Source organism: Prionailurus viverrinus, chromosome B1, assembly GCF_022837055.1.
Source record: "Prionailurus viverrinus isolate Anna chromosome B1, UM_Priviv_1.0, whole genome shotgun sequence".
Lineage (NCBI taxonomy): Eukaryota > Metazoa > Chordata > Mammalia > Carnivora > Felidae > Prionailurus > Prionailurus viverrinus.
Genome location: NC_062564.1, coordinates 79,396,400 through 79,422,452, shown reverse-complemented (window position 1 = coordinate 79,422,452; position 26,053 = coordinate 79,396,400). Strand labels below are relative to the sequence as shown.

Here is a 26,053-nt window from a genome sequence, read left to right as displayed (position 1 = left end):
GAGCCGAGGTCAGACACTGAACCGACTGAACCACCCTGGTGCCCCTGGAAATTCTTAAATTATAAAGTACTGTACAACTCTTATATTCTTTTGTTTTTTTGGTATAAGAAAACAAAATGCTTTCTGAGAGACCCAAGATCATTTTGCCTAAAACAAACCAAGCAATAATCAAAATTTTAAAATGACTTTATAGGAAAATAATATTGTATTATCATGATTATTTCTACATGTAGGTTGATAATGCAGAAAAACCAGAGAGAGTGCCGATTTTCAGGAAGGTGAAAGGAACGTGCCTGGAGAAGAACATGAGGACTAAACACCTCCGGGTTCAAGTGCTTCTGTTCTCAGATGTGTTGACAAAACATCCATGCACAGATTTAAGGGTAAAGAGAGACCTCAGATTCTACCAGAAGACAGATTAGAAGATCAATGTGTGCACACCGAAAGAAAGCATTTATTTTTATTTTTATTTTTTTGCCCTTTCAGTCTGAACAGCATCTCCTTAACTCCTTCTTGAGGTATTATTATTACCTGAATAACCTCCGTGGTCTTCGTAGCTGTCATGCATGGGCTGCCTACTGTACACCAAGGCTAAACTTATTCTTGCCAATTCTCACGATGCCCTGTGAAGAATGATCCTCATGCTCATGATAAGGAAATGCAGGTACACGATGCAGCCCGGAGCCAACCCCAGGTTTTCCATCTCAAACTCAGGCCGTTTATCTCTCTCCGCACTTGCCAGTGGCCCAACAGTTTTTAGCTGTTTTCTCCAGAGCATCTCTTCACAACTATGAAGAGATATTTGGTACCTCATATGTTTTGTTATTACATACGCTCATTTGTTTACCCTTTGCCCTCCATTATGTGGGAAGATTTTGTGTTTACAAATGCCGCTGCTGTTTCCACTGCATGAAATTGAGTTCTCCAAATGAAGAGTACCAGGTACTCAATATAGCTTGAAATCTCAAGAAAATAGGCCATCTTGAAAACACATTTTACAGCACATCATTTTTGCACAATTAGATTAAATGCACAGAAATGTACATCCACAGAAGCTGAAACAAGGACAATCTTTTTGGCACGATACTGGTATTAATTTTACAATATTACTTCACAGAAGTACTCTTTGCTACGTGCTTTTATTCATTTTATAATCTTACCTCATTTTCAGTAATGTAAAAATACATGAGCAACTTTGGGGAAAAGACAAAATTTGTATAATGCTCCTAAAACATAAAAGTAAATGCAAAAGTCACCCTTGAACACTGAACCAATACAAAGGCAGTAAGAGCTTACTGAAGTCGTCAACATCCTTGTACTAAAGTGAATGTCAGGACTGAATAACTGACAGCCTTCTCCACAGTGGGCACATGTCATCCGTTTATAAACATCTCATTTGCAGAACAGAATGAACTCTATTTTTGGATAAATAAATACAATAACCAAAATGGGCATAGAGACCCTGTTCCGATTCCAAAGACCTTGGGATAAAATCTACAAGAATAATAGTTCTAAAATATTTTTTAAAAAACACTTCAAAAAGATAAAAGAAATATTTCAATAGTTTTGCAAACTTGTAATTTTCTCAAACTAAGAAACCAATTTTATTCAGAGCTATAACTTCATCTGGTTCTCTCTTAGAATGTCCATAAAATCATATGGTCATTTGGAAATAGTTTTAAAATATTAAAATAATCTAATGTCTCCAAACCTGATTAATAACTTGGAACAAAAGTGAATAATTCAAGAGTTAGAAAATATTTTTTTCCTGGCTTTTTGAGAGAATTTGAGGTTGAAAATGGAATTTACTTTCATGATAACAGTGGGAATTAGAAAAAGTCCCATTATAATCAGAGTATTAAAGACATTCACAATTTAAATGATTCATATGCCAGTTCCTGCTTTTAATTTAGTAAATAATCGGAACAACTTTTGTGTCTATAGGACCCATGCCTTCTTGCCATTATTATGTTAACAGTATTGCCTTATTTTACATTATGAGGATAGTCCTTTGAACCTATTGGCCACTGGCCATTAAGGAACACTCTTGTTTTGGTATTCAAGTATCGGTTTACCAAGACACTACTAAAAAAGTATATGAAAAGCTTAGTCATTCAGTTATCTGGAGGTCTATCTGGAGGCAGCTGATTTGGGAAATTATTGACCCAAACTAAATGCAATCCTGGAATCATATTTATCTTCTGTTCTGTTACAGGTAAATATTTGATAAGCCCAAGCTACAAAACATTCCAAACTATGGGCATCTGCAGAATTCAGGAGCTCTAAGTATTAGCCCGAATGTCTCCTGTGACTTCTCATGCTGTGGCTATCTACAGACAGAACACAAGCTAACTTCTACTTAAAGAATCTTTGCAGAAATTCAAAGCAAGGTCTGAAAGAGACATCTGTACACCCGTGTTCACAGCAGCATTATTCATAATACCCAAAATGTGGAAGCAGTCCAAGTGTCCCTAGACAGATGAATGGGTGAACAGAATGTGCTATTTTCAGATAATGGAATATTATTCGGCCTTAAAAAGGAAGGATATTCTGACAGATGCTACAACATGAATGAACCTCGATGATATTCTGTTAGGTAAATAAGCCAGTCACAGAAAGTCAAATACTGTGTGATTCCACTCATATAAGGTATGTGGAGCAGTCAAACTCATAGGAACAGAACGTAGAACGGCTATTCCCAGGGGCTGGAGGAAGGAAGGAATGAGGACTTATTTACCTAATGTGTGAATATACTTAACATTAGTGAACTATAGAGTTACAAAGGGTTATGTTGGTAAATTTTATGAGTATTTTTATCACAATTGAAAATATTTCTATTAGAAACAAAAAGGCTTCTCTGCAGCCCATGATCCTATCTGCTGTACTTTGATTGAGATTAAGAAACTAGGATGTGCATTAATTATGTAGCTTCTCTTAGGGTTCGGGCTTTTCATTCATTCTTCTTCTTTTATAATATATAAAATAATCTCTTTTCTTCTCGGTTTCTGCTACTTGCCTTTCACCTTTTTGTGTCTTGATGGATTTTTAGTCTTACTGTATGTACTTTTACTGCAGGCTGTGCTAAATGTTTTTTAAAAGCAGTAAGAGTAAAAGTTCTTTAATAAACCATAATTTCAGAAAGTCAGTCAGAAACACTTCCTCAAAGGTCTGTCTGTTGTAGTTCTGGTACCCTGAGGGAGAAGGGAAAATACACCTACCTTTATCACTCTTTTCTCTTTACAAGAATTTACATTTAATAAACATAATCCCTTCACATTGGCTGATTTTATAAATGCCAAAGCATAAAAGGTCCCCAGCTCTTTCAACTACAGGAGTCTATGAAAGGTACAGTGACATTTTTTAACTTACAATTCTTTAGCAATATTGCACTAAAGTGTACCCTGGTCACCTAAATACCTTTCAGGGGTGTCAAACATCACTTTATTTAGTAAGGAGCTACAAAAAGAAACTTTTCACGTTAGCCCATGGATTAAGCAACAGGCAACTCTCATCACTTCGAAGGCGCGTGTTCTCCTGGATAATCATCTGTGGTTGATTTTTGTATGTGTGTAGATCCCAAATTACACCAGTGCTAAATAAATATCTGGTAGCCACTGAGAACAGGTAAATCCAATGGATTTCACACACTGTGAGTTGCTCGTAAAATATAGATACCAACAACACCCAGCAAGGCTCATTCAGGGCCAGGCTCCCTAGAGCCTCAAGACTTCACAAGCAAGTTTGCTAACATTGCTCTTACTTCTATAAGTTGCCCCTAGGAATGTGTGTGTGTATTACATTGTAATACTGTCAGTCTTACACAGAGAGTGAAATAATTTCAGTGGTGTGGTGCACGCACAATCACAGCCAATCTGAAAGACCAGACCTTACATCTGATGCTGCAGACCACATTATTATGTCCAAATAAATGTAACATCGTGTTAAGTGGTCAGTGTTAACAGATGGTCCCTGTCTTAGGCTTGTTATTTCCCTAAAAAATAACATGCAGAAACAGGTTCCCCCCCCCACCTTAATTAAAATAAAAATGAACTCAATTTGAAGATCCAAATTATTCCAGTGTATGATATACATTTTTTTTCATAGTCTTACCAGATTTTTCCTTAACCGATGAACAAGATGTATCCATAAAAGGACCATTAGGCTAGCTGCAGTTCTGATGTCTGTTATAGTATTTACGTCCTTTATTTACAGCCAGGGCAGAACTTAGTCACTTTGGTCTAGGAATTGCTGGAGAATGTTGCTTTTCTGGACTAGTGAGCCAGAGAGTGGTATCCCAGTGGTCTTTATGACATTCATCAATTCTCTATTAATTGTACATGGCCAACTCTAGTAAGAGTTAAAAGCTAACTCAGTGTTTTGTTTGTCACCTTAAGTGACGTTCCAGAAGGGATGTGTTTTTCTAGAAGTACCCTTGAACCTAAGCATCACAAATGGCCACTGACTTCAACAGATGTTACACAGATCAAATCATATTTGACAATCTAAAAACTGAGAAAGGGCTTGGCTACATGACCATAATTTGACACTGACAGTCCTAGAAATCATGAAAAAAATTCTTTTCACCCTATATTTTAGGTACAGTTTTTTGTAAAACACTATTTTGTACCTTAGGTTTTAAAATACTTACATAGCACAATTTCTTTTGGTACAAGGACACATATTTGTGGTACAGGAAAGAAAACAGGAAGCTATAACCCACTGTGAAAATTTCCTCTTACCTGCTATATTAAGGTTAAAACACCCAATAGCATGCTTAGAACCTCATGAGCACTTAATAAAATGCAAACCATGTCAAGATTTAACACCTCAATTGCTCGACACATAGAGAGGATACAAAAAACCAATATTCTCTGGTAAAGGATTTTTTTTTTAAATTATCAAAGTCTCATTTTTGTAGGATGTAGACTTTAACACTAAATTTCTGCAGATTTAATGATATGCAGACCACAGATGTTCCAACAGAAGACAGAAAACCTTCAGTGAGCTATTATTGCCTCAAACCGGGACACTTCAGGTATAGACTTAAAGACATGGCTTACTTTCAATAAACGACCACAGTTTCCTCACTTGTGAAAAGGAGCCGTAAAAAGGCTAGATTCCTCCTTGATAACCACTGAATTTCAAGAATGTCAACAAAGTTCATTGCTGAATTCAGGAGTGTGGCTAGACTATTGTGTGGGTAAAGGGTGACAGCAAAGCACTTTTCCTAGTACAATAAAAGATTTGTATTAAATCGCAACTTATGGAGTCATGGTCTTCTTGAAGCCAAAGTCACATTATTCTAGCCACAGACCTGGCCCAGGTTATAAGGAAGGACATTTACTCCGATAAAGCCCAGGTATTCAGTTCGGCTTCCAAGGTAACGGCAGAGTGTGGCTCACACAGAGGTGCCCGCCAGTGCGCGCGTGGTGAGAGTGGGGCTGCGGAAGGCAGAGAGCAACTGTGCTCGCATGACAGGACCGCGGACTCCTCCTTCTACCTGCAAAGTCTTACTGTGCAAGAAGAAAACAGCCGAACCCCCAGAGACTGTTATCACAGACACTACTCAATGCATTAATCAAACTGGGTCCTAGAAAATGTTTTCGGGTGCCATGGTTTTGGAAGAAAGGTTTTTTTGTTTTTGAGTTTGAATCGTTCTAAAAGCTGGTAAGTCGTCTGCCTAAATACTAATAAAAAAAGATGATGTTCAACTCAATTAATTTATTAGACATTAGCCACGTGTCCTTTCTTATTATTCTGAACATCTGTCACAAAGCAGATTTTGTTCAGGACATTATGAACAACTGCATCATTCATGACTGGGTGAAGTGAGTATAACACGACCAGGCCACTATACCCGTAGTGACATCTGTTTCCTCTGTAAAACAGCAACACTGAAACCATACTACACATGTGCATGAAGTGACATGAACACAACGCTTATTCAAAGCACAGCCTAAATGTTTCTCATCTTCTTTACCCGCTTGCAGAAAACTGCTAGTCAAGATAGCTGAGTACAGCTGATGTTCCTAACCTTCCCTTATACTCTGAAATTCTATGAACTTCCGAACATTCTCTAATCAGAACAAAATGGCCATGCAGTCTTTAATGACAAACAAATGACTTTGGGGGGAGTTTTTGGGTTCATCTACCAGAAGCATGGAGGGTAGAGGCCGATGCTTCAAAAGCAGGCAGGACCCCGTTCCCAGCCAGACACTGGGCCTCACAACCTGGAAAGAGACTGTGATTCGAACCCCTCCCTCACTACTGCTCAGCACAAAGGGCTGGGGGTGGGGCCGCGCAGCCAGTTGACAGCAGTGTTTTTCTGCAACAAGTACAAAGGATAGTGGTCAGGAAGGATATAAAATATAATAAAAATCAGAAAAGCAAAGTCACTTCTTCGAGTAGCTTCTGGAACAATTTCAATGATTTTAAGACTAAGACCAAGACCGAGATGGATGGAACGTGAGTGAAAAAGCTTCCCATTTTGGGTTACCACTCCAAAGAAGAGAGCAAGAAAGGTCATACTGAAGTGAAACAGCAACTTTGTTCTTTCTGTTTTTCTTCCCCCTGCAAAGGTGTATGAAAACCGGAACACATCTCGTTTCAGAACTTGAAAGTTGCTCAGAAGGTAGATCTTAAAAATTCTCATCACAAGATGGGGTGCCTGGATGGCTGGCTCAGTTGGTTAAGTGTCTGACTTCAGCTCAGGTCATGATCTCAGGGTTTATGGGTTCAAGCTCTACATCATGCTCGGTCCCTGACAGCTCAGGGCCTGGAGTCTGCTTCACATTCTGTGTCTCCCTCTCTCTCTCTGCCCCACCCCCACTCATGCTCTCTCTCTCAAAAATAAATAAAACATTAAAGAAAATTAAAAAAAATTCTCATCACAAGAAAAAAAACCTTCATTAACTATGGTGACAGATGTTAACTAGACTTACTGTGGTGATCGTTTGCAATATGTGCAAATATCAAATCACGTTGTACACTAAAACTAATACAATGTTACATGTCAATTATGTCTCAACTTAAAAACTAAGCTGACATCGGGATGTAATATTTTTATTTGATAGATGACAGGCAGTGAAGGGCTGGAGAGCCACAGGAGGACGAACACAGAGGAGAAAAAGAGGAAGAGAAAAATTGGAAGAAGCAACGGTCACGCAGAAGTGGAGGGACGAGACAAGACACACAAAAAGCTGTGGAGGGAAGGAGATTTGGGAAATCAGAACTAACGAGATGAAAAGGAGAGTGGGAAAGAGCCCCCTCCCTCCATTCTGAAGTGTGAGTCCGCAGCTCTTCCTGACCTATGAGCAGTTGGAGACCTTCAGCTGTGAACGTCAGAGACTCACCCCCTTTCCTGCTCAGGTACAGTTCCTCACCTGTGGACCGTAAAGCATTGTCTTCACTGTGCCCATCCAAATTCTCACCATCCTTTGGAGGCCGACTCAAGGTTTAAAATTATACAATCCCACTAGGCAGCTTTCTTTGATCACTTCAGCCCAAGAGAATCACCTTCACTTTAAACTCCTGGAGCACCCAGGAACACCCCTCTTAAATAAAACTCGTCACTTGTCATGTGGTCTTCGTCCTGTTGGGCCACTACACATATGTCTAGGTCTTAATTCACAAACCACACCATAAAATATTCCAGAGAATGGAAACTCTGTCCTTACAACAGCCATGGTGGTGCTTTGCATATTGTAGGTATTCTCCATATTTATTAATGACTCATGAAATCCAAGTCTTTGTTAATCATTTTTTTTTAGCTAAACAATTAAGAGATTTAAATTTCACTTTAGGGGAAGTGATCAGGATATTCACTTATATTGTCCTTTTTTAAATTTATTTTAAAAATTCTATTTATTTATTTTGAGAGAGCGAGAGAAGGAGACGGGGGGGGGGGGGCAGTGAGCACAAGGTGGGGAGGGGCAGAGAGAGAGGGAGAGAGAGAATCCCAAGCAAGGCCCTATGCTAACAAGGTGGGGCTTGAACTCACAAACTCTGAGATCATGACCTGAGCTGAAACCAAGAGCTGGATACTTAATTGACTGAGCCACCCAGGTGCCCCTGTTTTAATTTCTAATATGGGTAAATACCAATAGCTATAACTTATATAAACAAAAGCTCTAAAAGCACCAGCTCATCATTCTTCAAATTTTCCCTCTAAACCACTGGACTATTAAGTGCCTTTGTACCATACATAGTATGCATGTAAATGGAGATACTACAGACTGAATGTGTGCCCCCCCCCACTCCCCAAATTCCTATGTTGAAGTCCTAAACCTTACCAAGGTGATGACAGTAGGAGTAAACAGGTTTAGATGAGCACATCCTCCAAGATGTGGTGGGAGGAGAGGAGGACGAGGAGGACAAGGAGGACCAGGAGGAGGAGGGGGAGAAGAAGAAAAAAGCAGCAGCAGAAGCAGCAACAGAGACCCCAGAGCTTTTTCTTTGCACCACATGAGGAGACAGTAAAAAGGCACCATCTGTGGGGCGCCTGGGTGGCTTGGTCAGTTAAGCGTCCGACTTTGGCTCAGGTCATGATCTCACGGTCCGTGAGTTTGAGCCCCGTGTCAGGCTCTGTGCTGATGGCTCAGAGCCTGGAGCCTGTTTCAGATTCTGTATCTCCCTCTCTCTCTGCCCCTCCCCTGTTCATGCTCTGTCTCTCTGTGTCTCAAAAATAAATAAACATTTAAAAAAAAAATTAGAAGGCACCATCTGCAAGCCAGGAAGAAGGCCTTCATAGAACATGACCATACAGGTACCCTGATCTCAGACTTTCAGCTTCCAGAACTGTGAGAAATGAATGCCTGCTGTTTAAGCCACCCAACCTGTGGCATTTTTGTTATAGCAGCCCAAGGTGACTGAGACAGAGAGTGACATTATACCTGTAGCAAAAAGGAAATTAGGAGTTTATATACTAATAATTCCTCTGATTCTATTGAGACAGTGGTCATTTCAAGGTGGGGGAAGCACAGATGATGGACCTTTAAACGATGGTCGCCACATCTGTAAATGTGGACCCTGTCTGGGGCAGTACGCCTACTACAGAAACAAAGATGAGCTTTACTAAGAAGGCTGAAGGTCACCAACTATGGCCGTCTCTTTTTTCTTTTCCTTCCCTACTAGTTTTTTCAGAAAAGTATCAATCCCAGAACCACCCCTCAAAAATTAACCTCTTCAGAGCCCTCCAAGTACACAACTCTATTAATTTGCTTAGGGTTCAGAGGTGGAAGTGAGGGATTAAAACCAAATCATCTGTCATGTACGATACGATAAAAATGGATAATTATGTGGCTCGGTTTTGGTTCTAGAACTGTTTAGAGATGCAAGTTCAGTGAATACTTTGTATATCAAGACACATTCAAGTGTTCTCTTCCTACAACCTAGAGGAGCATGATCAAAGACACCATCTGTGTCTGAGGATGACACAGACGTCCTCTGTCACAGGATGACCTGTGTCAAGGGAGGAAGCCTAGTGCTCTCCTTTGTTTTGTAACTGACTAAGCCATTCCTCACCACCTGCCCCAATCCTGCAATAATAATCACTGCATTGAAATTAAATTTTTTAAAAAATAAATTCACTCTAGTGGTTTTATTTTCTATTGAAAGGAAGAATATTTTTAGCTGGAGAGACCAAAGTCCTTGGGCATGTTGATTGAAATAAAAAGCAACATGCTAGCATTAGCCACACTAACTAAGCCTTTTACAGATAACATGTCATATTAAACTGTTTCTGACTTTTATTCAAAATAAAAAACCGCTCCCTCTAGTTATTCAGATTGAATCTTAGACATGTTTCTTGCATCATTATTACTCTGTGCAGTCTCTGTATGATTCCATATGGCTTCAACAGTGCATTCTCTTTGCAGTTTCTTATGTTTTGTTTTAATTTCATACTAAACTGGAAATTTCCCAGTTTCATTAACTATCAGGAAATTTCTCAGGTACGCTACAAGAAGCAACATGTAAGAAATATTAATATATAACGATGTTCCTAAAGTAAAATTTGAGAGAACCCTACAAAAATGAATCCTTTTCATGAAGTTCACACGCCAAGCCCTAAGAGCACTGCAGAGTAAACCTGTATCAGGGATCTTGCATCTGACGCTTGTGCTAGAAAGAGTACTTATTAACAAACCAAAAATAGCCACCAAGTGCCAATTATGTAAAAAGCATTTTTGCTAGACATTAAGGAAAATTTTTTCAAGTATACTTTCTGTGCTCTAGAAATTTCAGTATATCTGGAGTGAAAATGTATATAAAACACAAAAAGCAGCAAACAACTGATAACAGAAGAAAGTAATATAGATAAAAGGTTTTTAGGGTGCCTGGGTGGCTCAGTCGGCCAAAGACCAACTTTGGCTCAGGTCATGATCTTGTGGTTCACGAGTCTGAGCCCTGCATGGGGCTCTCTACTGTCAGCACAGAGCCTGCTTTGGATCCTCTGTCCTCTTCTCTTTCTCTGCCCTTCCCCTGCTTGTGCACACATGCTCTCTCTCAAAAAAATGAACATTAAAAAAAGAAAAAGAAAAGAAAAGAAAAAAAGGTTTTGGGGGAAAAAAGTCCCTTCTGATTTTGAAGGGAAGAGAAGTCATTAGAGAGGAGGCATCCTTTGGGTTGGGCTTGAGGGAGAGAAACGGAAAATGTTAGCAAAGGCACGGCAGTGGAAAGATAGGACTAAGAGAAGAGAAAGGTTAATTTGGTTCACACAGCATTTATGCAAAGAAGCAGCAGGAAATAATGCTGAAAATAGCATTTTAAAATTAATTAGTTTATCAAGCACTTACTAATGCCAGACAGTATTCTAGGTGCTGGGTATGCAAAGATAAACCAGACAGGCCTTCCCTCCCTGAGTCTATATCATGCAGGCAGGAGACCTACTACAAAGAAAATAAATGTGGTGATATAATGGGGGAGGGACTGACTACAGGAGTCTCTCTAGATCTGGTGGTCGGACTTCTGAATAAGGAATATTTGAGCTAAGACAAGAAGGTGAGAAAGGACCATCCTCCTGCACAGAGCAAATAGCATGTATAAAGGGGGCCTGAGTCAAGAGTGGACTTAGATCCTTCAAAGCACCACCAGGAGGTCAATGTGGCTAATCAAGGGTGCTAGTACATCCTCTGAGAGAATCCAAACTGCACCTTATCATTTTAAATGCCACTTTTTCGGGGCGCCTGGGTGGCGCAGTCGGTTAAGCGTCCGACTTCAGCCAGGTCACGATCTCGCGGTCCGTGAGTTCGAGCCCCGCGTCGGGCTCTGGGCTGATGGCTCAGAGCCTGGAGCCTGTTTCCGATTCTGTGTCTCCCTCTCTCTCTGCCCCTCCCCCGTTCATGCTCTGTCTCTCTCTGTCCCAAAAATAAATAAAAAACGTTGGAAAAAAAAAAATTTAAATGCCACTTTTTCGTGGTTGTTTACAAGGATGATGGTATGCTACCTGAACCATGGGGACACAGCAGGTGGGACTTCTTCATGCTGCCTCCATGTTTTCCACCACCCCACCCACCTACCACTAGAGTGTGAATTCCATTTGTTCCCTGTTGTTCCAGTGCCCAGAACAGTGCTTGGTGTATTGAAGTCGCTCAGGAAATATTTGCTGAATGGACTGAATAAATATCACATATCTCCTTCACCCAAGAGCAGTCCAAAATGAAAGGCAGGGTTTGGGGAAAAAGAAGATGTGTCAAGGAGTGAGTCAGAAAGTCTACCTATGGTGCCAGTCCTTATAGGGCTTTTCAGTGTTCTCATCCTTCTCAGGTGAGGGTGGTTCCCGGCCCCTACGCGCTCACCTTGGGAACTTTCTTTGATGAGCAGGAACTCAGCAGAAGCATCCATAGCGGTTACCCATTTATTTAAGAACTTCTCTCCTCTAAACTCCTTTGCTGGAAATGTCTACAAGTAACTCTTTGCTCCGACTCTACTTCCTATCACTGTGGTAGGTTGATTATGGGGAGGAAAAGCTGTTTTTAAAAGAATCAAAAAAAAAAAAAAGAAGGGAAGAAATACCCCTTGTTTTGAGTTCTGTACCTACCTTTCCTCTGCTCCCATATAGGACTAGATGATTATCTCTCATTTGTAGCTTATAAGATCTCCTCAGGTTTCACTGTACCTTCCCCTAGATTTCCCTCTGCCTAGTCGCCTTCAGGTGGCACAGTGTCTTCCACACCTGAACTTTACGCAAAAGAAAGGTAATTCCATTCTGTCATGTTTCTGAACCTTGTAGACAAGGATTCACCATTTGCTGACTTGTGACATTGTTTTTCTCTATTTAGGAGTGTCAGACTCCTGAGTGAAGAGGGCCAGGTGCAAACAGCAGGGAGTGGTCGGAACCATGGGGGGAAGGGCAGTGCAAGCACCATGGAAAGGGGGAGCTTCAACTCCCGTCCAACACACAAAATGGCCACACCATTCTGCTGCAGACTCTGGCCCTCAAACTGGTAGGATAGGGCCTGGTTTCCACAGGGTCCGAGGGAAAGATAAGGCACACTTTTTCTTCTTTCAAAGTTTATTTCCTCATACTGACCAAATGGAGATTTCCAAATAGAGAAAATCTCAGAAGGCTGCTGGTTTTTCAGACAGGAGGTAGGCGTGCCTGTGTGTGTGTATGTGTGTGTGTGTGTGTGTGTGTGTGTGTGTGTGTGTGTAAGACAGGCACAGAAAGAGAAGGAGACGGAGAGGGAGGAAGGAAGGAGGGGGGAGCAGAAGGAGGAGGAGGGAAGGGAGAGGGAGTGGAAGGAAAAGGGAAAGGGTGGAGGTCAGATACTGGAAACTACGCAGAACAGTGCCCCAGTGAGCACAGGGGAAGTAAGAAATCCTGTCTGAAAGCAGCAGAAAGGGAACAGAGGAGGAAGAGCCACTGGGGAGAGAGGAGGAAAAGCAAATGCAGCCAGTAAAGGGGAAGCTTATCCAGGCTCACCCCACTTCCCTGGCTCCTCTCACCAAAACTCCTGTCCCTCATCCATCACTGGCTCTCAGCTGGAGCAAGGGTCCGCACAGAATCCACCTCGAGTGGCTCAGGAATACTGACCATGATGCCTTGGGAGGTGTGGGTGGGGCATTCCATGTTCTAACTCCATCTGTGCCTGCCTTCATGAAGACACCCCAACAATAATGACACGGCCTTGGAACACACGGCTGGGGTATGAGCCAGGCCTATTAGAGCTTTAGGACCTTAGGTGCAGAGGGTCCTTGAGAGCACTGGGGAGGGCTCCTCACTAAGGACAACTGGACTATGGCAGCACAGTGGTCCCCCCTGGGGATACAGCAGGGACAGGCAGCACTCCATGAAACAGACAATGACTGATAACTGAGTTTGTACTTCCCTCCTGGTGCTGCCATCACACAGCCGGGGTGTGGGAGTGGCGGGGGTTCATCTTCCATCACTAAGGAACTGAGGCTAATGCATCTGTCTGGCACACTCAGGGCACTCACTCGGAGGGGTCCAGAAAGTGGTACCCAGACTTAAACTCTTGCTCCTACCAACAGTCTCTGAACCAAAAATATATACATACATACGTACATACATACATATATATGTACACAAATGGTTCAGAACCACAAAGACAGTCAAAGATCATTCAAAAAACATTTCTTGTTGGGCTACCACTTGAGGGAATGCAAGCATCCTTTTAAATATATTTTTAATTCTAAAATGCTGGCCACGACTTAAAACATAGTGGTAACACTAAATCTGCCTTTCAGAAATTAAAAAAAAAAAATTGGAAGAAATTTCATTACAGGCTTAAATGGGAGTTTTAATATGTGTACTGAATTGATAAGAAATTTGAATACTTGCAGCTATCTGTAGCAATATATGATAAGCTGTTTCAAGGTACAATTGAATAATTAATCATTTAATACATATTTGAAAAGTTTTGCATTTATAATAAGAAAAGTTCTATGCTAATTTAAAGTATTAACTCATATCTTCACCCCAATGTTTAATAAAAAAAATATTGGAAAGAATGTTTTCCTTAATTATTCCTTGCTCCCCACCTTTCTTCCAACTCCAATAAAGCCAGTACACAGCTGAAGATAAGATCTCTGGTAACTTTCAGATCTGTTTCACAGGCGAAGGCAAACACAAAGGATCAACCGTTAAAATTTTGTTCACCATTTTAAACAGCAAAGCCTCTGTTCATGAAAACTGCACCCCCATCATACTTCTTTATCATAAATGTCATCCTCATAATTAGCAATGATAACTTAGAAAGTGTCTTCCAGACTGATTAATAGATTGTTTGGTTCATCTGTTCAATAATTCATTTATTCGGCAAATATTTATAGAGTTCCTCCTTTGCCTTGGACACTAGGCCTATGCCAGGTGCTGGAAATTAAAAACCAATTAAGACAAAGTTTGTGATTTCATTGAGGAGGTACCAGTGAAACAAAGTGGGGATACAGATACCTGAAAAAGAGCTGCCAGTGCAGGTGAGAGGTAGCCTAAAACAGTGAGTGGGAGAGCAAGGTGGGATCACATCACAGCATTCTAGCCTCAGCTGAATGGCGTATATTACTCCCTTACACAAAATGCCAGTTCCTTACTTCACTTGCTGGAAGGGTATGGAGTACAGGAACTGGCTGAGGGAAAGTATAGGGACACGTTCAGCAGACATGAATGTGCAAAGTGTTGGCAGGTGACCAGTGACATGTGCTTCCTATTTTATGGTTCACTTCTCCAGTTCACTCAGATCACATGGCATTTAACGTTAGTAGCCATACTGTCTCTCTTGAAGCCCTCACTTTTCTTGGGATCTGTGATGTGTAGCACTTCCCTGTCTTGCTTCCTTTAACCACTGCGTCTAAAATGAATTCAAAATTTGTATCTTCAGCTGGATCCTCTCTTTAGGCTTCAGATGTCTATAATAACTGTTTATTTGATATCTCTTCTTGAATAATTGGAAGGCAATTCAATCTTATGTTCAAAACTGGCGTCATACACTCCCTACCTCTTCCCCTCCAAAGTCTGGTCCTCTACCTTTGCTCCCGTATCCCAGGGAATGACACCAAATCCTACCTGGCACTGAAGGTGAAGGCCTGGAGGTCATCCCTGACACCCACTACTTCCTCCCTTCCATTCTCTACCTGAATGTGACCACCAGTGATTCCTGTTGATTCTGCCTTTCACATCCTTGCATTTCCCTCTATGTCCCATCCTCACACTGTTCTGAATTGAGTTCCTTCCCGCCACTGGCTTTGCACATGCTGGTCCCTCAGTCTAGGTCAGCTTCCCTCCTCCTGGACTCCCTACACCTGGTTCACACTACTTTAATCAATCCCAGGGAAGGCTTTCCTGACTAGATCAATACCTCCCATTAACTGCCCTTAAAGTACTTTCCCTTTCAATACTTGGAATTGGAATTTGAGGATTCTCAGGTCAATATCTGTCTACCTGATTAGACTGTCTGTTCCACGAGACGAGGACTATATACATGTATTTTCCCTATTTGAGAACCACCACTCAGAACATGGGCGACAGTAAGTATTCCCTGAATGAATGCAGGATGAAGCAGGAGTATGCATTCAGACTTTAGTTGCAGGCCATTCTTTCTAACCCTAGTAGTCTCCCGAAAAAACACAGGTTCTGTGACAGAGTCACTCACCAAGCTCTTTTTGTTGGCGTGATCTGGTCAAAAGGCTGTAGGTCATTTCCGAATGTTTTCTGAGAGGCACTCCTCCCCCTTCTCAACTTTGAAAAACACAGGCCTCCCCTGCTCTTTAGTTGAGAGAAAACTAGAGAACTCTAGGTTGGGGCTGAGGTCAAAGTTTGGAGAACAGGGACAAAATTTTCAGTCTAATAATTATATAATAACATGTAACTGTTTATAACATTGGAAAACAATCTTTGTGTTTCTATTTTGTCTTGATTTTTTTTTTTTTAGAACAAACAAATGCACACAAAGCATATATGGCCTTTTCTATTTGGGGTTTCTTATTTATTTACCAAATGCTTTAATTACATTAATTTAGATTTAAAATATAAGCTGCTTTCCCTAAATCTCATTTGTTAAAAAGGATTCTTACAATTCTGTGCTTTTTTCAGAATCTGTACACTTGGATATGTGTGCACTATTACAAATCAACAGAATACACCATACGCATAGGCAATAAAACAAAGATAAATTGCACTTCATTAAAATTAAAAACTCTAATTTTAAAGGGGTACTATGAAGAGTGAAAAGACAACCCACAGAATGGGAAAAATATACTAATTGTATCTCTGAGAAGAGTTTAATATCCAGAAAACATAAAGGCTTCTACAACTCAAGAACAAAAAGACAAACAACCCAATTAAAAATGACCAAGAGGACTTGAATAGACATTTCTCCAAAGAAGATCTACAAATGGCCAATAAGCTTATGAACCGAGGCCCAACATCATTAGTCATTAGGGAAATGCAAAGCAAAACCACAATGAGATACAACTTCACAACTACTAAGAAATAAGTCAGACAGAGAAAGACAAATGCCGTATGATATCACTTATATGTGTAATCTAAAAAAGGCTCACTTGTAAAAACAGAGAGTACAATAGTGGTTACGGGGGCGGTGAGGGGGAGGGAATAGGAGAGATGCCGTTTTAAGGGTATAAACCCGCAACTAGTAGATAACTAAGTTCTGCAGGTTTAGTGTACAGTATAGTGATTGTATAAAATATTATATTATAATCCTCAATGTTGCAAATGGACTAGATCTTAATTACCCCTACCAAAAGAAAGAAAATAATTATGTGCCTTGATAGAGGTACTAAGATGGCTACAAGGGCAATCATATCACAATATATAAATGTATCAAATCAACAGGTACACCTTACCTTTACTCAATGTTATATGTCAATATATTTCAAAAAAAAAATCCCACCCCAAAACATTTTATACCTAATAGTATGGCTATTAAAAAAAAATAATAACCCAAAAACAGAAAATAAGTGTTAGCAAGGATGTGGTGAAATTGGAACTCTTGTTACATTGCTGGTGGGAATATAAACACTACAACCGCTGTGGAAAACAGTATGGTGTTTCCTCAAAAGGTTTTTTTTTTTTTTACTTTTTAATGTTTATTTATTTATTTTGTGACAGAGAGAGAGCTGGTGGGGGAGGGGCAGAGAAAGAGGAGAGAGATAATCCCAAGCAGGTTCCCCACCATCAGCGTAGAACCCAGTGAGGGATTCTGTCTCACAAACCATGAGATCATGACCTAAGGTGAGATCAAGAGTCAGCCGCCCAACTGACGGAGCCACCTGGGTGCACCTCCTCAAAAGTTTAACATAGAATTACAATATGCTCCAGAGATTCCACTCCTAGGTATATACCCAAAAGAAATGAAAGCAGGGACTCAAACAGATACTTATATACAAATGTTTATAGTAGCAATATTCACAATAGCCAAAGGTATAAACAACCCATGTGTCCATCAACAGATGAATGGATAAATAAAATGTGGTCAATGTTCTCTATTTGGTAAAAATAAATAAGGTAGTTATATTCTATAAAGTTGCAGCAAATACTGAGTGAGTGACTACTGAACTGCTCCTCCTAAGGGTAATAGGTTCTCGAGAGCCACTGGTCACCTTTATCAACCAATTTATATATAATCCTGTTTTATGTGCATTTCTGTTTAAGCACACCTTAATATATATATATATATATATATATATATATATATATATATATATAATTATATATATGCACACATATATACACATATATATACGCACACATATATACACATATATATACATAGGATTCATAACACTGAACTTACAGCCAACAGCACTATAACTCATGCCTGAAAGAAGCTTATCTAAGACCTATATTTTTTTTCCCTAAGGCACATCATAGCCATCTTGCTTTAGGAACACTAGATAGCACTTTAGCACTATGCTTAGAGATCATTTTAAATAATGAAATCACCAAAAAACAGCACAAAAATGCAAAAAAACCCCACATGGTACTAAGTAGACCATGAAAAGGCCACTTGTTCACAGTAAGAGGGCTGAAACAAAAAGGCAGAGAGTCTCAGCTGAAATGTACACACTGGGCAACTCTAATTTATTGCTGCTCTGGGCACATCTACGAAGGACTATGGGAGTGCTCTGAGTATGGACTTTGGGGTTACAAAGAAATGTAGTCAGAAGGTCAGTTCACAAATACAGAATCTACAAACAATGAGGACTGATTCTATATATAATGGAATAATAGTCAGCCATAAAATGAAATTCTGGTACATGCTACAATAAGAGTGACCCCTGCTAACATGAGTCTTAAGGGAAATAAGCTAGACACAAAAGGATACATACTGTATGACCCTACTTACAGGGAACACCTAGAAGAGGCAAATTCATAGGCTAGAGGTTATGAGGTGTTTGGGGGAGGGAAGACTGTGGAGTTACTGTTTAATGGGTTGAAAGTTTCTGTCTGGGATGATGAAAGTCCTGGAGACGGACAGTGGCGATGGTCGCACAACCCTGTGAATGTAATTAACGCCACTGAACTATATACTTAAAAATGATTAAAATGGAAAAATTTTAAGTTATATGTATTTTATGAGAAAAACTTCTAATAGATGTGCTAAATAGGACTGAACGGATCATTTAAAACTCCTGTTAAAGTCAAATGGAGACATGCTGGATGGCCCGAGTAGCAATTCTTGTTTACCCACACTTCCATTTAAAGCAAGGACCTTCTGGGATGCCTGGGTGGCTCAGTTGGTTAAGCCCCTGACTTCGGCTCAGGTCATGATCTCATGGTTTATGAGTTCAAGTCCCATGTCAAGCTCTGTGCTGACAGCTCAGAGCCTGAAGCCTGCTTTGGATTCTGTGTCTCCCCCTCTCTCCACCCCTCCTCACTCACACTCTGTCTCTCTCTCTTTCTCAAAAATAAATAGACAGTAAAAAAAAATTTAAAGCAATGACCTCCCTTAATGTGTTTTTCTTTTAGTTTATAGACCATATTAAAAAAAAAGCCTTGCTATATAATAATATCGGCTGATTAATGAGGAACACAAGTAAATGAAAATGTGCATGTTGGTTGTTTAGCCTTGCTTCACTCTTTTGGTGAAAAATTATGTGCAGTAGAAGTATTCTTTCTGACTAATCACCAAAAGGTGATTCTGGTGATTTGGTGAAAAATTATGTGCAGTAGAAGTATTCTTTCTGACTAATCACCAAAAGGAGGGTCACCTTGGGAACCAACAGTGGATGTTCCCAATTTATACTGGGATGAAATGGTCTTGGTGACATGCCATACTTGAGTGAACTGGACTTCCTAGGTAAACTGCTCTGGTACCATTTAGGTGTCTCGGCACTAAGTGTCCACTATCAATCTTTTGCATTGCTCTTATCACTAACCTATGTCTTATGCACTTCCTTCCTTACCAGAACCCCCTATTTTCCTATCTCTAGACAGAGCCATCTGTTAGAATAGCGATGTGGTTACTATCGTAATTCAAATGTTCCTTTTTATTTTAGGTATAAATTTTAGGTATATAATTGTTGTTCTTGACCCAACAATTACAAAGAAGCACTGCTGGAAACAAACATATGCGAAATGTGCTAACGTGGAATGAGAACGGCGTTGAAATGTAAACGTAACATAGGAAGGAATTCATGGCCAAAGAAATATCTCTTACAGTTCTTTTGATCTTTTAAAATGCGTCATAAAACTAAAAACGTTTCACTACAGAACAACATTTCGGCTTCTTTCATGATTGCAAAGAAGGATAATTATGATTGTCATGAAAACACATTGAGCAGCTGTATACTGTTAACAAAAGAACCACTGTATGAATGCATGTAAAAATTGACACTTCATACATTCACATTTCCTAGAAATTAGATAGTCTTCTCAACTGGAGTAGATACCAAAAGAGACTGTTTTCTATTAATTGTGGCTTTGTACCAGTCAAGTTTTTAGAGCCAACTGGATCATCTTTCTTTTGGGACAATTCCCACATATTATATGAGATCTATATAAACTGATTTATATATACGCAGACATGTACATAATTTTGCAAAAAGTAATTTTTAAATTCTTAAATGATAGATTTTCTACTCTTAAAAATGCTAGTGTCAGTGGATTCTTTCACAAATATACATATGATTTATGTTTAGAAATCATAAAAAAAGCATAACAAATAACTCTGCAGGTTATTTTATGAAGGCTAATTAATAGGTACTTACTCATTAAAGACTAGGTCTGGCGCAAAATAGAGAAATTGGCTGTTTGTATGTTTGTACGATCTCCAGCTCAAGGCAAATGATGATAGACACATCCAAGAATACTGGATTAGGGTAATTTGGTCCTCAAGAGGCAAGTTTTTGAATCCTGAAGAACAGAACAATTAATCACAGAAATACACTTAGCATTTAAGTACATTCCAGGAAGACACTTCTTAAGGCAACCCCAAATAGTCACCTTTCTCTAACAGACTCAGATCAATTCAATAGCCATTTAAGGAGCACCCACCATGGGCATGGCCCTGTTTAACATCTTATTTTAAGTTTATTTATTGAGAGAGAGAGAGAGAGAGAGAGCGCGCACGCATGCATGCATGTGTGTGTGAGAAGGGGAGGGGCAGAGAGAGACAGAATCACAAGTAGGTTCCTCCCTGTCAGTGCAGAGCCCCACTTGGGCTCAATCTCATGAACCGTGAGATCATGACCTGAGCCGAAATCAAGAGTTGGACGCTTCACCTACTGAGCCACCCAGACTCTCCAACATTTCATTTTAAATGCACCCTAAACTTTCAATGAGGGTGAACTGCCAGAACAAACAAAACGAGGGAGTTCAGACAGCTTCACTGTGGGTAATGGTCTAAAACCTTTGGTTAGACTGAAAGAATTTGTGTTAGCTTGTAAAACTTGCTTCATCCTATTCACATTAACATTCAAATAAAGACTATTTTAATAACTGTCAACTCCTACATATCTACAGTTAACTTTTGTGAATTTGCAGTGGTTGAAAAAGTACTATTCCTTGTTTCCCCTTGTCTGGGAGAATACTGGACTTCAACAAAGTATAAAGTAGAGTGTCTTTGGCATCTGTCCTCCTCTCTCTCACAGTCTTCATTTCTGGGCTTACATCAGCCCATCTTTTGTTCCTTTTCTCACCCCCTGTATTCCCAGGGACATCATGGTATTCTTCTGTTTGCAGAGTTTCACCAGGGCATGTTCCTCTTCATAGACCCAATCATCAGAGCTTTCCCCAATCTTTTTTCTTATGCCTCTTGGCTGACCATAGGTAATCCAAGAAATTGCTTATAAATTACATTATTATTATTATTATTATTATTGAGACAGAGAGAGTGCGAGTGGAAAAGAGGGGCAGAGAGAGAGGGAGAGAGAGAATCTTAACCAGGATCCATGCCCAGTGCGGAGTCTGACACAGGGTTTAATGTCATGACCGTGAGATCATGACCTGAGCCAAAATCCAGTCAAATGCTCAACAGAAAGAGCCCCCCAGGTGCCCCAAGAAACTGCTTTGATTAACGAACTGGGACAATGTGATAACAATTCTAAGTGATGTTTCTGTAGATTAAGAAGGACTTTATTAATAAAATTCTATAGCATAAAAAGTGACTACAGTAGGAATTTCAAGGACAATTTAAAGGGTGCTGGAGGCAAGATGATATTTTCAGAAAGAACAGTCTTTCAGGATCTCCTACAACTTACTTGATAGGTCATGGTTTACTGGTCTATGCTCAGATTAGCCCTGGTTATGAGCTCCTAATAATGGGCTCAACTTGCGTTTTCACAAACAGAATGTATTTCACCTTATCGATATTTCGAGGTGGAAATGTCCTATTTCAATCACCAGCATAAGAAACGTAGATTAACAACAGAACCCTTAGCCCTAACAGCTCAGGAGAAATGAGCACATTGACAGATTTTCCCTACACACTTCATTAGTTTGGTAGCGATTACAAAATTTGGTATGAGGACCTGACAGAAAGCTAACTCCAACTGCACTCTTGGGGAGATGGTGAAATGTGTTGCCCTGACTTCTCTTCTTCAGGATGCAGACCTTGAAAGGAGACGCATGCCTACCTGGAAGTACCTTTGCCCACTTCACGACTTGGATCATCTGTTTGCCTGCTAAGCGGTTTAGAGTGGAGAGTAGGTTTTCGGCTGTGTCTGGTTTTGAGCTGTCGTAGCCTGCATACACGATCTCAGGCTCGATGTTTTCAAGGATCGCAACAGGGGTAGGCGTGAGCGCTCGTGAGATTGTGGACAGCTGAGGAACCAGCGCTGAGTTGACCGAGGGCTCTTTTGCAGGAGCTATGTACGTTGTCCCCTCCTCGGGGCTCTGGGGGGGTGGGGGAGGGGGTGGGGGCTGCTGCTGTGACTGCTCCTCGTGAATACCTTTTAACTTGCCCAACTTCTTTGACTTTCGAGCTGTAAAAGAAATTGTAAATAATAAGGGCAAATTTAAATTAGGATTGGGATACCTTACATGAGGTAAGTTACAATTAAACATTGACTTAGTTGACTACTTTTCTTTTAAAGATGTCTTGTCACAGTAACAAATAGAGCCTTCTCAGTGATTTTCTAATATCGGGCACAGTCCTAAATGTTTTATATTAATTAACCAATTTAACGATTTTATGAGTAGGCACCATTAAGTTTCTTATTTTATAATGAGGAAACAGGCCAGAAGGGTTAAGAAATAGGTAGGTCTAAGATCACACAGCAAACACATGATAGAGATGAGCGTTCAGAGGAAGGTAAAATTACTTCATATGCTAATAAGTTACATACGTCTCCATTAAATCTTAGATAAACCAATAACTCCTGCCTATTCTCCACCAGGTTGCCAACAAGTGCTAGAATGGGTCTTATTCTAATGCAGTCTCTGCTCCCTCTAATTAGCTTTGCTGGCCCCTTTACTAGTTCCTGTACTTCTCTACCACTTTACTCTTCCTGTTCTGGTCCATGTGTCATCGCTGGCTTATGCGGTTATTTGGCATAAATTCTGCTAGCCCTAATCCCCAGTTACACTGTGAACCACTGAAACACAAAGACTGGGTGTTCCTCCTCGTTTAGAGCCCCCGTGGCACGCTGGTGAATGGTATACCTGGAGAAAGTGATTTATAGATTTCCACTGAATTAATGGGAGAGCAATCAACCCCAAAGCAAGGCAACAAGATGGAATAAATTAAATATCTAGGTGATTTCAAATTGGAGAGCTAACTACTAAGCTAACTACATGTATAGGAATTAATGCTGCAAAAAACCATGTTTAAGTTACACCAATGCACACATATACAATATTTAAAAATCTGACCCACTCTATATTTTGAATACAAATCAACAATTCACATATCATATAATCTAACTAAAAAATATCATACTACGATATTAGAATCCCACTTCAGATTCTTAGGAGAACTTATTATGTACGAGTGACATTATGTTCTGATTTACCCAGAACAGTCCTGGTTTATGTTGGTTTTCCCGGAATGATTACCAATAATGCCCTGTTTATTCTTACAAGTGCCATATTTTGGACAATAAATATAATGTGGTCATTTTAATTAAAACCAAAGGATCAGTAAGTATTAATTTTAACAGAAACTGCTTTTCTTTCTCATTTTTCTCAAGGGCACTTAAAATAGATGAGAAATGAAAGAATGGGGAGATGTAAGGGAGACTGGAAGGTAGATGGGAGGTTGGGTTTTGGATGGCAGGTGTGTGGGGTCAATGGGTAGACAGATAACTGTTTGTTTGTTTGTTTGTTTTTCGAGACAAAGAGAGACAGGGGAGGGGCAGGGGAGGGGCAGAGAGAGAGGGAGACACAGAATCTGCAGCAGGCTCCAGGCTCTGAGCTGTCAGCACAGAGCCTGACGTGGGACTCGAACTCACAGACCGTGAGATCATGACCTGAGCCGAAGTCGGATGCTTAACCGACTGAGCTACCCAGGTGCCCCTTGATGTATGACTTAAAGGATAAAAAGAAAAGAAAGCTTAGAAATGCCAAATTGAGCTTAGAGCTACAGTAATAACTTATTGGCAATTGTAAGGTTTTCTTTATTTTATTTTTGTTTATTATTTTTGAGAGAGAGACAGAGTGCGAGAGGGGCAGGGGCAGAGAGAGAGAGAGGGAGACACATAATCCAAAGCGGGCTCCAGGCTCCATGCTTTCAACACAGAGCCTGATGCAGGGCTCAAACCCACAAACTGTGAGATCATGACCTGAGCCAAAGTATGATGCTCAATCGACTGAGCCATCCTGTAAGGCACCCCTGTAAGGTTTTCAATTTCACTGAAGAATTTCAAAACTCTACTTAGTTCAAACACGTGAGGGACTTCTAGCATACACGTTTAATGTAGAGTAGAAATATGCCACACTAATTAGCTTGATTTTAGAAATAACCGTTCATGATTACAATCATGGCCATTAATCTTTACCACATTCATCACAGAAACACTTACCAATTTAGATGAACGACAAGCCACTGGCCAACAATAGATCTACCTGCCACACATCTATTAAATACTGGAACTGGGCTTAAAAGATAGAATTCCTATATTTTAAGGAGTTTTAAAATTAGCAAAACTATTTTAAAGCAGTCATTTCGAATCGTTTCATTTCTTTACAGACTACCTCCATCAATAAAATATTTCTGGCAGAAAAAAATCTGATGTTTGGAATTGTTTTAATGAAAAGCAAATGTATCATATTCACATGTGCTAATGGGAAGCTGTCGACAGGTACTGCACAGTAGTGTTAAACTTACGGTATGTAACTAAGATGCTTCTGACAAACAAATGAGTGAGCCACCAACCAAGAAAAAAAATCAGCAAAGTGCCTCATCGATAGCATACCGATTATTTGGGGAATTAGATACTTGGGAACTGCCTGGGTCACATAAACTTTTCTCTAAGCCTCAAGGAGAAATGGAGACGATAAGGCTCCCCTCTCCTATGTCACAGAGGGCTAAATGGATAAGAAAAATAAAAACATGTTGAAAGTTACTGCTGACACCTGAAGTAATATTTCAGTGTTACTTCCATTCTTTCCATAATTCTTCAAATAGTAAAAATATTCCAGTTCATTAAAATGTCCTCCTTCTTTATAAGACTACATCTGATGATAACTGTAATTTGATTGACTAGCAACAGCCAAGGGTTATAGTTTCAAATTTTATTAAAAGTGATATTTGCTTGCAAATTAATTGTAAAAATCATATTTCTTTTTGGCCTTAGGTCTATACTGCTGTGTTTATTCTCATGGCTGACTTAAGGTCAATGCTATAAAATATCATGAACATTTTCTCTAGCACTTATCCACAAGGCTATGGCTTGTAGCATAACCTATTGAAGAGATCATCAACATTATGTTTGGTATTTCAGTTACACTTAACTTTAGCCTATGATTTTGGGAATATATGTGGGACACACTTGGAACTGAGTAATAATCTATATTTATTTAAACAGCTCAAGGTAATAAATATCTTCAGTGTGTAGATTTTGCAGCCATGTGTATCCATCCAATATCTTTTCTAAAAGCACGGGAAGATACATAATTAGTTATACTTATATTACTCGAAGTAGCCTTTCTAAAGTGTTTGGAAAGTTTATGCTGCTCTTCTAATACGTGTTACATTCTAAAATGAAAGTTCCTAAAAGTTGGTAATAGTGTCTTACACATTCCTAAAACATCCTTTCCATTATGCTTATGGGTACTTAATAAATGCTGAATTTATTTCAAATTCACATTTTGAGAAACTTTAATAAATTATTATACTCTATTAATGGAGTTATGCTATATGGTTTCCCTTCTAATCCTTCTTTCTTTATCTAATTTGCATTATTTTTATACTTTAAGATTAGCCACAGCTTCAAATCCAAGTGTATAATTAAGATGTTTGCTAATTACACAGGAAAATCTTTTGCCAAAGATCCTTAATAAGCATGTTTCCATTATCCAAAGCATCAGTGAACATAAATTGGGGGGTCTTAGCACTGCCTACAAACCACCTTACTAAATTAACATGGAGTTAATGGGCATTGGGCTTGGGGACCCATGCTCCCAGGTGGCCACAGCCAC

At 39.8% G+C, this 26,053-nt stretch overlaps 1 protein-coding gene across 1 annotated transcript in view; it reads right to left on the bottom strand.

The window, feature by feature from the left end:
- NR3C2 (nuclear receptor subfamily 3 group C member 2) overlaps nt 1-26,053 on the bottom strand; it is a 348,656-nt gene that overhangs the window by 48,461 nt on the left and 274,142 nt on the right. Inside the window, exons 5-6 of the mRNA XM_047857017.1 lie at nt 22,051-22,398; nt 20,185-20,329 (exon numbers count right to left, since the gene is read on the bottom strand). Coding sequence (XP_047712973.1) covers nt 20,185-20,329; nt 22,051-22,398 — 493 coding nt within the window. The remainder of the gene's footprint in view (nt 1-20,184; nt 20,330-22,050; nt 22,399-26,053) is intronic.